This window comes from Palaemon carinicauda, chromosome 33, assembly GCF_036898095.1.
Source record: "Palaemon carinicauda isolate YSFRI2023 chromosome 33, ASM3689809v2, whole genome shotgun sequence".
In the NCBI taxonomy this organism is placed as follows: domain Eukaryota; kingdom Metazoa; phylum Arthropoda; class Malacostraca; order Decapoda; family Palaemonidae; genus Palaemon; species Palaemon carinicauda.
This window is the reverse complement of record NC_090757.1, coordinates 23,953,540-23,966,229: the sequence shown is the minus strand read 5'-3', so window position 1 is coordinate 23,966,229 and position 12,690 is coordinate 23,953,540. Positions and strand designations below refer to the sequence as shown.

General features: G+C 35.7%; 1 protein-coding gene across 1 annotated transcript in view; it reads left to right on the top strand.

The window, feature by feature from the left end:
* The first annotated feature begins 612 nt into the window (after positions 1-612).
* LOC137625898 (phospholipase A2 inhibitor) overlaps positions 613-12,690 on the top strand; it is a 65,290-nt gene continuing 53,212 nt past the window's right edge. Inside the window, exons 1-2 of the mRNA XM_068356867.1 lie at positions 613-748; positions 10,250-10,455. Coding sequence (XP_068212968.1) covers positions 746-748; positions 10,250-10,455 — 209 coding nt within the window. The 5' untranslated portion in view covers positions 613-745. The remainder of the gene's footprint in view (positions 749-10,249; positions 10,456-12,690) is intronic.

Sequence of the window (12,690 nt, the reverse complement as noted above, 5' to 3'; positions counted from 1 at the left end):
GAATGATCAAATCCAAACGTATTTGTGATTAAGCCACTTTCACTGTATGCTCTTTAAACTATTTTTTTCTTATTTAGTTGTTTCCTATTAACACATTTCCGCATATTTTTTTTTTTGCTTTACGTTTTTTTAAATTTATCGTTGAACTAAAACTTGCATCATATTGTAAATTTTAATTAAATCGGTGTTGCTATTTTTTTGTCTAAAAATGGCTAAATTAAAGAAAGGTTAAAACATACGAGTGAAATTAATACAGTCTGTTTATTCTAATTATCTCTTCTTACTTAAATTACACAAACAACGATAACACCAAGCATCGACCACACCTGCATAATATAAGAAAGGTGGTTTCAACTATGCTTCTAATATCACCATAATCTGGTTTTTGCTTCTGTCACGCACATGACCTCTTTCCAACTCAGTTTTGACAGATGTTCTACGTCAACTTGTGAAAAAAAAGTTCCCTTAGCTATATTCTTCCCTTGCCACATAGTTTCACAAGAGCATCGAATATTATTCTCGATTGTAATACGATTCTTAAACTAACATTCTTGACGGCACTCCATTTTCTACAGCGTTATAGAAAACGGGTGACCCCATGCACCACCACCAGACACTCCTACCTTACCAGAACAGGACCGGGTCCGGGTGACGGGCTTCAGTATAAGTGAGAGCCGTGAGAGGTTAAAGTGCGTAGGTTGGATAACAAAAGTTCTTAAGACACAACTGCCGTAAATGAGCCGCCATGGTAAGAATTGATTCTATCTCGCACGTTTTAGTTTCTAAGTGAAATTCCCCATAAGAATAAAAGGCATCATCCAAATGCTAAGAGCGTGTCTCGACTGAAGGAATAGGGCTGCAGGTAAACCACTCTTCCAGACTTGACTCATCACCAAAAGTCAGGTGTAATACCACCCGCTTTTAAATCCACGGTGGGCTAACTCTCCTATGGTCATTTAAATTCCCATGGATAACGATTATCTACTCATACTTTCTCTCTTTTCGGATGGAACACTTGCATCTAACATCTCGGGAAGAATGAGGGGCGTGTGGCATACATCAAAGTTCTTACAGGGTCTTGCAAAAAAAAAAAAAAAAAAAAAAAATCTATCGAAGGAACTTATAGAAAAGAAAACAAATAGTTACTTAAGATAATGGAAAGGTAATGAGTAAGTATCGAATACAGGACAAGTTTCGAAATCTAATAAGTGAAAAACTTTAAACCACAACAATAATTTCATCAACACCCGTGTTTGTAGAAGAATTGTTTTACTTCCTACGCCTCACCTGTTGACGATGCTTAATGGGACCACGACCAAAAATAACAATGTAATCTAACTAGAATCAAATTAGAATTTTAAATGTGTCAATACTACAGTATTTACTATTATTATTATATTATTCATTTGAATGTACCTCCATCGAGTTGAATATTACCTGGGTATCCAGGTGTGGTTGAAATTATCCGCGAAAGAACTTAACATTTAAAAATAAGACGAAATATTTGTAACAAGGAATAAGTTGCCAATTAATCTTTTTGTGTGTCTGTGTACTTGTTCCAGATATATCCAAGATACAATACGCTCTTTCATTAGTACACATTCAATGAATTTATTTTGTTTACCAAAATAGCTTAAAAAGGCTATCGTATCATTTATTAGCAGACGAATGAGCTGTGTTTACGGACAGGCTTAAGACGGCAACACCTGTTCGTCTATCGGCATGAAGTCACTCCCGTTAGGAGAATGGACTCAACCCAAAATATATTCCAGACATCCTTTGGGAGATGATGTTTCGGGAGGCTGAATCATACATTCGTAAAGTTTTATTAAGTATTTTTTTTTTTACCGTTTGGACGGTTTTAGGACATTGTTGGTTTTAAAAGCTAACGTAATGTATGAAAGTAAAATTATCCAGTGTCCCATTGCGAATATACTGTAAAATTTCTAAGAGACGCCTTGTAACCTATCATTCACGGCTGTCTTCATCCTTACTAATATTATTATTGTCCCTTTTCTTAACCAATTCATGTGTTGGCACACGTTTGGAGTTTTTATACCTTACATTTTGAGAAAGCAAACGATTACTCATTAAGTCTTCATAGAACATTTAGGGCCCACTAAAAACCAAGGTTTTCTAATCTTAAAGATGAATATAAAACCAAATTTCAAGTAATTATTATTTTGTTATGGGTCCACGAAAAACCAAGGTTTCTAATCTTAAAGATGAATATAAAACCAAACTTAAAGTAATTATTGTTCTGCGATTCACGCAATACTGGTTCATTCCTGTGCGTTTTATAATAATGAGTTCATATAAATTTTCCATAATCAAAATAACAGAGGTCGGTGCTGTTGTAACTTCTCAACGCGTATTACACAAGTCTTTCGAAGTTTTTCGATGATTTTCGAAAAGTGAATCAAACTATAATCGAACAAGTACAATTACGTTTCGAAACTATATTATCGCATAAGCTTCAAAATAAAGCCTGGAAAGAAATCGTAGTTTCGGTAATAAATGTGTACTTGATAGCATAAAAAAAATGCTTAGGCAAAACTTCCCGTCCGGTACTAGCTGGCGACCGGGTATTCAGCCATTTCTTTCACTTCCTATCCTAAAGGTTGCAAAGATAAGGGTCAAAAGGTCATTCAACCCTTGACCACATCAACATTTCATTGCTAATAATGATAACAATTCGATTATAAAGTCAAATGGCACTCATATTTTTAAGGAGACCCTCTCTCTCTCTCTCTCTCCTCTCCTCTCTCTCTCTCTCTCTCTCTCTCTCTCTCTCTCTCTCTCTCTCTCTCTCTCAGGTGAAATGAGTCATGAAACTTTTCTTTCGCCTAAGACATACCTGGCAATGTTACACCCGTAGTTTTTAATGGTCGGACATTATATCTTCCATATTGTAAGGTAAAGTAATACTGTACAGCCTACTTCCCTACATATGGCTGTAAAAAAAATTATCTTATTTTGTCTTGTATGGGCTACCACAGGAGAGAGAGAGAGAGAGAGAGAGAGAGAGAGAGAGAGAGAGAGAGAGAGAGAGAGAGAGAGAGAGAGAGAGAGAGAGAGAGAATAAATTCTCTTCTAACGTGTACTTTGCTTTTTATAACTAATATTTTCCTATTGCTAAGTTGGTTTTAATTTATTACAATAATTATTATGAACTCCCCCAAAAAGAGCTAGCCTACAGCTTTCATGCTTATTGTCTCATCCAGATTGTCACATTGAATGAAAAGATAATTTTACAGGTAGATTTGAAGAAAAAAAAAATACTGTCATAAAGGACATGCAAATCGCGTAATCCGCAAAATGGAATATGCGGATTAATTCTAATTCACATGAACGTATTCTAATGCACATGGGATTAAATACACACACACATATATATATAATATATATATAATATATATATATATATATATATATATATATATATATATATATATATATATATATATATATATATATATATATACTGAAACATGATCATTCGGAGAGTATGCCAAAGTCCTACTTCAGTGATATTCATTCATACGGAAAATATCACAAGGAAAAATAGCATATTCAATCACTGATAAAACAACTGAATCTTACATGATTTAATATCCGAGTGACTAAAACGTAACAGCTGATGACAGGCGTTTCTTTAATAAAGAATTCAAAAGTTAAGAAATGAAAATCCACTCACAGTTGTTTCCAGCGGCGAACGGTTTCACTATCGCCATTTTAGGAGTGCAGACATCCTAGCGGATATCAGTGTGCTTTCGCCCTTTTGGAGATGTGATTGGCCTAATGGCCTCGAGGATCAGGAAACTACCCATCTGGAACGAATACCAAGTAAGGTTTCAATGGACGAACAAACACTAAATCATGAAGTCAAAAATATATTTTACATTTTGGGCCTGCAAGTTAAAAATTTCTTAAAATAATTTCAACTAGAAAAAGGTAAACTAGTTATCAGGACATCAGTTCCTTTTTTTTAATATAATTTACCGCAATTTTATCCTGTCCCAGGTCAATAATATTCATAAATAGTTGGCATAGTACTTTCAGTTTTCTTAAAACGACAGATAGCCCTACAGACTATCAGAATTCGATAATTAAATTAACTTTCCCCAGAAAAAAAAGCCTAAGTTTAAAGCGTGCATGAACCTAGAAAATACCCGCTTCATTTCTCAACGGTAAGTATTTACATATAAGATAACCTATCATATTACCTTTACACAATAATCTTGTGTAAGATTATTGTGTAAAGGTAATATGATAGGTTATCTTATTTTATGTAAATACTTATCGTTGAGAAATGAAGCTGGTATTTTCTAGGTTCATGCACGCTTTAAACTTAGGCTTTTTTTCTCTGGGGAAAGTTAATTTAATTATCTGAATTCCAATAGACTGTAGGGCTATCTGTCGTTTTATGAAAAATGAAAGTACTATGTCAACTATTTATGAATATTATTGACCTGGGACAGGATAAAATTGCTTTAAACTTAGTTTTTTTTTTTTTTTTTTTTTACTGGGGGGCAAGCCAGCCTCAACTTGGTGCCGGTCCCAAGCCCGGGTAAATGGGGACGGTTGGCGGCAGGTAGGGCATCCGGCCATGAAAAATTAGCCAAAACCAATATGACCAGTGAAGATTGTGAGATAAACCGACGATGAAGTCTGGGACAGAGGTAGATGGAGAACACTGGCCAGAAACATCGACCCTACATAAAAGTGGGAAAAGATGCAGACCAAGAAGAAGAAGAAGAAGATTACCTTTACACAATAAATGAAATATGACCCATAGGGCTGCATGCAGCTAACAAGAGTAGGTGTACAGAATAGCAAGAAGTTTTTATCTGCAAGACCCTCAGTATCATTATTATTACAAGACAAACTACGACTTTATTTGGAAAAAGGAGAATACTACTAAGAGCCCAAAAAGGGGAAAACAGTCCTATCTGTCATAGGTTGTAGGTTGGCCAAGACACTAGACACCCGTAGAGAGATTGATTGATTTAAAGTTTTCAGGCATTTTTCAGGCATCCTGACATCTAAGGTCATTGACGCCGGCCGTAGAGAGAGAGAGAGAGAGAGAGAGAGAGAGAGAGAGAGAGAGAGAGAGAGAGAGAGGAGAGAGAGAGAGAGTTATTGGGTCCTTCAACTGGCCAGACAGTAACACATTGGATCCTCCTCTTTGGTTACGGTTAATTTTCCCTTTGCCTACACATACATCAAATAGCTTGGACTATTCTTTCTACATCCTCTCCTGTCCTCATATACCTGACAACGACGAGATTCCCTAAGAATTCTCCATCCCTTAAGGGGTTAACTACTGCACCATTTGTACAGAGACTACTTTCCCCTTGATAAGGGTAGAAAAGACTTTAGCTATAGTAGGCAGCTCTTCTATGAGGAAACTCCAAAATACTTAGGTAATGCCATAGCCTCTGTACCTTGGCGTTACGTTGTCTAGCGGTAGAGTTCTCTTGCTTGAGGGTAGACTGGGGCACACTATTCAATCTAATTTTTGTGTCTCTTATTTTATTGAGTTTTTAGTTTATATATGGAAGATATGTTGTTATATACTGTTTTTTAAATATTTTATTTTGTTTTTTTCATTACTTTTCATGTAGTTTATCTATTTTCCTTGTTTCCTTTCCTCACTGAGCTATTTTTCCTTGGGGGAGCCCTTGGGCTTATAGCATCCTGCTTTCCCAACTAGGGTTGTTAGCTCACTTGTAACTTAGCTAATAATAATAATAATAATAAGCAGCCATTGCTTTTGGCTTCTCATTCGTTCTTCCTTATTATAGCCACACAACACCCAAAAGCTGTGATGCTGCAATTTCACCCTTCATTTACATGCAACTTCTCTAAGCCAGAAGAGTATATTCAAGAATATCTTTTTTTTTTTTTTTTTTTCAAAACTACATCCATAAACATCTTGACTAAAAACCACAAAATTGATTGTATAAAAACATGCGACTGATTTTGAGGAAGTCTGCTTATGCAGGGAGAATCGGGGAGAACAGATTAGCGATAGTAATATGCACTGGGTCTATTTATTTTCTTTTATTCATTGGACGAATAACAGAAGACAGGCGGGGTTATGAAATGCATTAAAAATTGAAGATATCTTAAAAGGAAACATAAATACGCTTGCAAATAACTATATTTCAGTGTAAAATATAGACAAACTGTAGACGCAATACAGCCAGTCATCCGTGAACGATATCTTGTTCGGTGGTCGAAATCTTGCTAACACGTTCGTTCGCTCAGATTGCCCGGCATTTACAGCCGAGCAAGGGTACATTACACGGACTCCTCTAATGCTGACATTTGCAATCACAGAAACACCAACTAAAGTTAATTCTTTTTAGTGAGGCACATTTGCACAGACTCGCAAGGTTGCCCTTTTAGCTCGGAAAAGTTTCCTGCTCGCTGATTGGTTGGACATGATCATTCTAACCAATTAGATAGCAGGAAACTTTTCCGAGCTAAACGGGCAACGCTGCGACTCGGTGCAAATGCGCCTCATTAAAAAAAATTGAGTATAGTCAGCTGATTTTAAATCCCTTCAAAACTTTGTGCTGCCCTATTAGATTGTACGCTCCAACTCCGGCAATGATCGACAACTCACTCGATCAAGCAATTGAAATGCATATCTAGTAACAACAATCAATAGTTCTTATTTTAAAGAACATTTTAATGCTATGTTTAGAGGGAAACAGAAAAAGAGAGAAGACTTTTAAAAGAGCTTGTTAATGCCATCTTGGTTTGCTTTGCTTCACTTTTTTCTTTCTTTCTGTTCATCACGCTGGCCCTTCTCACAAATGATCGTTGTCAACAATCTCTTTGTCGATCTAGCAATTTACAAGATTGTAATAATTCATTTCGACTTATATGTGTATTTACGCGGCGCTAATGCAAAAAAGTTCGATCAGTGACGCGACGTTAAATTTACTTCATCTGCGATATCCGCATCTAACGTCACTCGAATCCACGGTCCCTGATAGGAATTCCTATACTGTATCCTATTTGTACTATTAATTGTTGTTACTGGATATGCATTTCATTAGCTCCCAAAATCCACCTTGTGATGTTTGCTTTTTCATTGATAATGTAGGATATTGTTCAATGATTTTTTAAAAATTTTACACTTATCTTTAAAACGATAGTACTGTAGTTTTTTTTTTTTTTTAATTAGGTTTAAAGTCTAGCAATGATACGGCGTTTTAGTCTCACCTTAGCGGTTATTGTTGTTGTTATTAATAATTCATTATTATTATTATTATTATTATTATTATTATTATTATCCAAGCTAAACCCTTAGTTGGAAAAGCAGGATGCTATATGCCCAAGGGCTCCAACAGGGAAAAAAATCCCAGCTAGGAACGGAAAAAAGGAAATAAATAAACTACAAGAGAATAAATGGATAAATAAAGCATGCTAGCAGTGTTTTCTGTAACTAATGGTAAACAGAGAGAGAGAGAGAGAGAGAGAGAGAGAGAGAGAGAGAGAGAGAGAGAGAGAGAGAGAGAGAGAGAGAGAGAGAGCGCTTGAAGTCTAAAAAAAAAAGCTGAGACAATCACGACATTTCGAGAAGTAAACGAGTAAGCAACAACTAAATTAAATTCTGTGGCTCAAGCAGCAGGTCAAAAACGAATCACATTTCTATTTTGGTTGTTTAGTTCTTTCTTTATCAGGTTCTGGATTCGCACAGATTGTCCTACTTATTCCTCTCTCATTTTCCTACAAACATTATTTTGTGAATTCATGAAATCGAACTAAGAATCCCACAATATAACAGCATTTAACTACGAGAATAGGGTTTATAAATTAAAATGAATCATAAGATGCCAGTGCTACAAATAATCTCAAACTAAAGGTATAGTAAACTTACACTTAGATCGGAAACATACAACAAATAGTATAAACTAATATGGCAATGCGAATAAATTCTATGACAAACATGTTCATCATTTGAATTCAAAACACTGTCGTCGGAAGAAAAACTGATGTTTCACCACACTAACATGTCAAATATTAACCAAAGAAAAACTGATACTTCGCCACGCTAATAAGTCAAATATTAACAAAAGAAACCCGGATATTTCACCACACTAATAAGTAACTAAAAACATATATATTTCACCACTCTAATAAGTAAAGAAAAACTGATATTTCACCACGTTTAATATGTCAAATATTACCTAAAGAGAATCTGATATTTCACCACACTAATATGTCAAATATTAACTAAAAAAAGACTGATATTTCACCATACTAATTTGTCAAATATTAACTAAAAAAAATTATATTTTACCACACTAATATGTCAAATGTTAACTAAAGAAAGACTGATATTTCACCATACTAATTTGTCAAATATTAACTAAAAAAATGATATTTCACCACACTAATATGTCAAATATTAACAAAATAAAAACTGATAATTAACCACACTAATATGTCAATTATTAACCAAAAAAAAAACTAATATTCAACCATATTAATATATCAAATATCAACTAAAGAAAAACTGATGTTTCACTACACTAATATGTTAAATATTACCTAATGAAAAAACTGATATTTCACCACACTAATATGTCAAATATTAATTTAAGTAAAACTGATATTTCACCACACTAATATGTCAAATATTAACTCAAGTAAAACTGATATTTCACCACACTAATAAGTAAAATATTACCAAATGAAAACCTGTCATATCACCACAAAAATATGTCAAATATTAGCTAAAGAAAACCAGATATTTCACCACACTACCATGTTTCATAACTAAAGAAACCCTGATATTTTACCACACCAATATGCCAAATATTAGCTAAAGAAACACTAATATGTCAATATTCGCTAAAGAAAAACTGAAATTTCACCTCATAATATGTCAAATATTATCTAAAGAAACCCTGATAAATGTAGAGCAAAGCTAAAGAATGAATGGATCAAGGAGTAAAGATGTAAATGAAGAGATGCTGTATGACTTGAATGAAATCGTAGGCCGATGAAGTTAGCATTTTTTATATTTGTTAAATGTAGAAGATAGAAAAGCGGCAGAGTTAAGTGATGCAAGAATTGAAAAGGTGTTATTGAGAACTTGGGAACGGAAATTATAAGAAACGTCACTTACAGTTCACATGATTATTTAAGGGGTTTGAAAGTGAGAAAAAGATGTATATGACATACATGAACGTAGTAAAAGCTTCATGATAGTATTGGTAGCAACACAGTGTACAGGGTGTCGAGAATGTCTGTTATAGATGACAGATGCTGAGAACAATCACATATTTATAGTGAAAAAGCAGCATGTGAGTGTACATAGGCAAGAGAATGCCTGGTTCTATGTGAAAGGGGGTTTATGACAAGGTAGGGGTTATGTCTTAATGGTTGTTCAACTTCTTTAAGGCTGGGGGAGGGGTGATGCAAGAGGCTAGAGAAAGGATATTGGTTGAAAGTAAATGCTGTGGGATAAGAAAGTTAGTTGTGAATGAACTGTAGAATAGTTGATGTTGGCAGATCATGAACTGCTGATTGGGAACAGTGAATAAAAACTAAAGAGGCTTGCAAATATTAAAGAATTTACTGAGTAAAGTGTTTACAATGAATGTGAGAATAAATAATGTTGCGAGGGAGAATTTAAACATGGATACTGGAGCAAAGAATGTTCTTAAGGATGATAAAAAATTTAAGTTGTTGATTTTTTTTGTAAGCATTTGTTGGATAAAGGTAGGATGAGAGAAGAGGTGTGTCATGGAATATGTGAAATAAGGACAGCTGTAAGATGTGTTAGACTGTAAGAAAACTTAAAGTTTGTAAGGAAATTAAGCTTGGAATATATAATGGAATTCATGAACCATTCCCTCTTTATGGAAGTGAAACATGAATGAATGCAAATGTAAGAAAGAATGTTGAAGTTGTATAAATGAAATTGATCCAAAGGCCAACATGTGGCTTTACAGATCAAATGTTGAGGCTTTCAGTCGTGGGAAGAGTGGAAGATGATAGATTTGTACAAACAAAAATATGTAAAATTCAAAATTGCTTGAAGGAAGATGATCTAGAATGTGCTAGCTTGAAAGAGGAGTTTGAAAGGATGCACCTTAATATTCAGAAAGTGTAAGTTTGTACAAGATAGGGGCATATAACCAAGCGTTTAAAGAGGTAAAATGAATTTACCGTGAACCTGTTGTTATTTATAGTACTAAATTGAGTTTCTCTTTAATTTCAGGTGATGAAATTCATCATCATCTCAGTGGCACTACTTGCCTGTGAAGCTTTACTCGATGAGACGAACTGTCCTGATAGCTTCAAAAAGAGGTGTCATTGTGGGATGGCCCGTTCAACCTATGATAATTTTGATAAACTGAAGTTTACTGTCAACTGCACAAATACTGGGTTCACTTCAGCTGATATGCTGATGTCTCTGCCTGAACAGTAAGTTGCATGAGGATGTTTCAATGTTTGTGAATTAATGTAAGCTGGTCAAGGAGTTTTTAAGAACTACAAAGTACCTACAGTATTTCCATAAAATGTATTTTTCATTCTAAGAAATATCATTTCAATGTGAGCCTAGTAATCTTTTGCTACACCAATTCTGACCCTCAATTCTAGAGAAAAGAAAGAAAAAGTTCTTTTATGGGCTTCACACTAGCCTGCCCCAGTGCCTTTGCACTATCATTGTTAGCAACTCACAAACAGTATTTGCTTATTCACACATGTCAATTAAATTGTAGGCACCTTAAATTTTGGGGAGGTGGGTGGGTGAATATGAACACTGTTTTGGGAAAGTAATGAAATTATTATGAAACATTGATTTATTTCAATGAATTTAACCTTTTACTTATTTGCTGATCATACACGTCTAAAAACAGGGACAGTGATCAACTTGACAAGTAGAGAAAAAAAAAATATTGACGGCTTCCAAGCGAGTCTAGATATAAGTATAGTACAGGAATCAAACACTAAAGTAGACTCGGTTGAAATAGTTAAAAAAAAAAAAAAAAACACCAGTGAGTAGTGACATAATGGTTTATAAAAATGAGTAAACTCAATAGCAGAGCAATAGTGATAGGTTAAGTGAAACAAGTTAGAATTAGTGTCTCATGATCCACAGGATGTCTGAAAGATGAAGGAAAAAAGAACGATTCACGACAGATTTTGAACGGGCTCAAACTTCCGAATCTCAGATTGCAAATCAAGAGACAATATTACTGTACCAGGCTACCATAAGTCTTCAAGTATGATTCTCAATTAGCTCTATAGCCTGAGGACGAGTAAGGAATAGTCACACCTTATTTGTAAATTATGCTAGGTTACATTTCTAGAAGTAGCTGCAAAGTCTTTGCTAGAATTAACATTGTTATCTTCTACAGGGATGTACAAAAAGATAGTATCAGAGAATTCTCTGAAAGATAATCATTTCCTGGAGGAAGATGATTTTCCTCCCAGAAGATGGGTTTTGGAAGATTTGCAAAACCCATGGTTCTAATTATAAAATTTTCCTGTGCGGTAGGAAGAGAACAGTCTCCCTCCCATTTGGGACTTGAGGGGTTGACTTTTCATATGGCTGGCATGCGAGAGGCTGCAAACTTTTGTTAAAGTTTCCATCAGAAAGAACCTTATCGTTTGCCATGACAAAAGGGTTGAGGACTGAACTTATGACTGGGCATAATTGCCCTGTTTTACTGCAAAAATGCTCTGTTTAGGCTGAGGAAGTTTGGTTGGAGTTAGTATGGTCCATCTGCTCCCCAGAAATAGACTTATGTCATGGGACAGAATAAACTTTCTCTCCATTTGGTATAAAAAGCTTCATTGGTGCTCTCAAAATTTTTACTGTTAAGACACTCGATAAAACCATGTGTTTGGGAACTGAGAGCCTCAAACCAACTGGGAGCCTAAAACCAAGTGAGAGCCTAAAATCGTGAGAGATGGCATATTGCTCTCTCAGGATGATTCTGTGTACAAGAATGTCTTGATGACCCTATTTAGTCAGATCCAAGTACTGTAAAGTAATCTCTATGATATTTGTTACTGTTTTCCTTCTTCAAGCGTTAAGAGGAAGAAAGCCAAGACACGGATTCAATGGAGAGTTTAAGAGAAGCTAACAGTTGAGTTTTAGTCAGAATCCATAAAGTTTCAGTCACCAAGTCCTATTCATCTGCATGAGAAAAGGCGTACACATCGACGTTGTCCCACCGTTGTTGGAAGGTATCCTGCCAGAGAGCCTTGGGGTCCGGGACTGGGGAGCAGTACAGCGGGAGCTTGGTGTTCAGCGCCGTAACGAACAGATCCACCGCCGGGGAACCCCACAGTCAGGACTTTGTTGGCTATCTGAGGATCCAAAGACCACTCGGTACTCACTATCTGCTCAGACTGTCGGCGAGCACATTCCTTTTGCCCGGAATGAAGCGAGCCGCTAGTGAAATCGAGTGGACTTCGGACCATCTCAGGATCTCTACTGCAAGATGGGATAGCTGTTCTGAAAAGGTACCTCCCTGCTTGTTGATATAAGTCACTACCGTGGTGTTGTCGCTCATCACCACCACAGAGTGACCCGCCAGGACTCGGTGGAACTTCTGAAGTGCCATGAACACGGCCTTCATTTCTAGCAGGTTTATGTGAAGGTACTTTTCTGATTCTGACCACAGGCCTGAGGTCCTGTGGCTCAGA